Source organism: Opisthorchis viverrini (assembly GCF_000715545.1).
Source record: "Opisthorchis viverrini unplaced genomic scaffold opera_v5_25, whole genome shotgun sequence".
Lineage (NCBI taxonomy): Eukaryota > Metazoa > Platyhelminthes > Trematoda > Opisthorchiida > Opisthorchiidae > Opisthorchis > Opisthorchis viverrini.
In genome coordinates, this window is record NW_008751681.1 from 1,990,806 (window position 1) to 1,992,347 (window position 1,542).

The following is a 1,542-nucleotide window of genomic DNA, read 5'->3' on the forward strand; positions in this document are numbered from 1 at the left end:
TATCAGTAGAGCCTTAATAATATTCGACCAATCAGCTGTCTTCCATTGGTGACCTACAGCCACCTCAAATGAAGTTTGCCCTTCCAACTGGCTTCTCATTTTTTATCCACCTCCATTTATCGATGACGTCGGAACGCCCTTGCGTTTCCGTAACATTTTACTAGGCCGTTACTGTGTGTATGTATGTATATGTGTATGTACGTGTGTGTGTTAATTTGGCATTTAATTAATTTGCTGTCAACTACACTCGTATCCAGTGTGCACCAGTTAGCGCCCGCTACAGTTTACTGGGGTTCTGTTCATCAGAAACACTATATTTCGGGTGTTTACCGGCTCAATTTTGCTGCAGCGCCCTCCGGCTTCCAATGTTCATTCCCTTCTGTTTCACTAGAGATTGTGGACGTTCCTTTTCTCTTGCCAACAAAACTGTACACTTGACAGCCACCCAACAATTAAGCTTCATTGGATTTTGGCTCACAGTACATTAGATTCTTAATGTCCACCGCGGTTCACGCAGATTTTTCCTGCTTGGTACTTTGGAGTGTAATTTTGTTAAATTTCCAATTATCAAATACTACTGATATCGTTGTGTTCGTTACCACCAGTGACCAGGAAGTGCTGCTTACTCCAGTTGCAGCCGCTTACCCCGGAATTTTGAAAGGTGTCCGACTTGAGCCAAAAATTTTCGGGCTCCCTATCCACGTACACGTCTATTGAACATACCATAGAATACACGTTCAATTGTTTGAATCTTTTTGTGCACCCGACCGCAAATCCTTATTGCGTTTGCGCGAGCTCCACATGTCAGTTTTGTTGCGCTGAAGCAACACGACAGGAAATTTTATGGCACTGTAGTTTTGAGTCCCAACTTCAGCCAGATCACCAGCTTGGGAGAGAGAAATATCCGTAAGGCTTTCAAACATTATTTGAGCTGTCTTAGGTGTACCATACAAGACAGTAGGAGGAAGCTTATTCCACTCACGAACTGCTCCAAATGTGAACGGTCGTTGTTTGGTAAAACCGCGCTTTCTCTGCCTCCAACTTATCTCTCGTGTCATCGACATACATCATGGCGATCGACTGTCAAATCACCGACCTATGGGTAAAACTAAAGTTACGTTTGCCAAAACTGTGTGGAATTTGTGGTGGGGGATCATTTTAGTCTCAATTCGTCTCTGAATTTTATGTCATTTACATAGTTCTAAGTGAACAATCTTTCAAAACGATGAAACTCGCTGATCTGAATCTTAGTAACGAATTACTATTCGGGCGTCAGTAAAAAAGGTTGCAGAGAACAACGTCAGATGATGCCGCTCAGCATTCGCACAATAGAAGTGAATTCTCGAAAGCTGCGACATTCACAGGGTTGCCAATTCTTTGTGTAGAAAGTCTGTGTACAACAAGTGTTCTTGTAAATCATTTGATGTTTACTTTCTCTCACATCCAGAAAGACCACCTGTGCCAACGTAACGAACAACAGACGACCTGTACAACGACGTCGTCTCATCCCATGAATGGTCATGTAATGTTCTGCACCCGAAA

At 42.9% G+C, this 1,542-nt stretch overlaps 1 protein-coding gene across 1 annotated transcript; it reads right to left on the reverse strand.

Annotated features, from left to right (window-relative positions):
* Nucleotides 1–737: 737 nt before the first annotated feature.
* T265_02165 (hypothetical protein) lies at nt 738–923 on the reverse strand (the record flags this gene model as incomplete). The annotated part of the gene is made up of 1 exon (XM_009166339.1): nt 738–923. One exon carries the CDS (start codon nt 921–923, stop codon nt 738–740), a length of 186 nt encoding a protein of 61 aa, XP_009164603.1.
* Between the last annotated feature and the right edge of the window lie 619 nt (nt 924–1,542).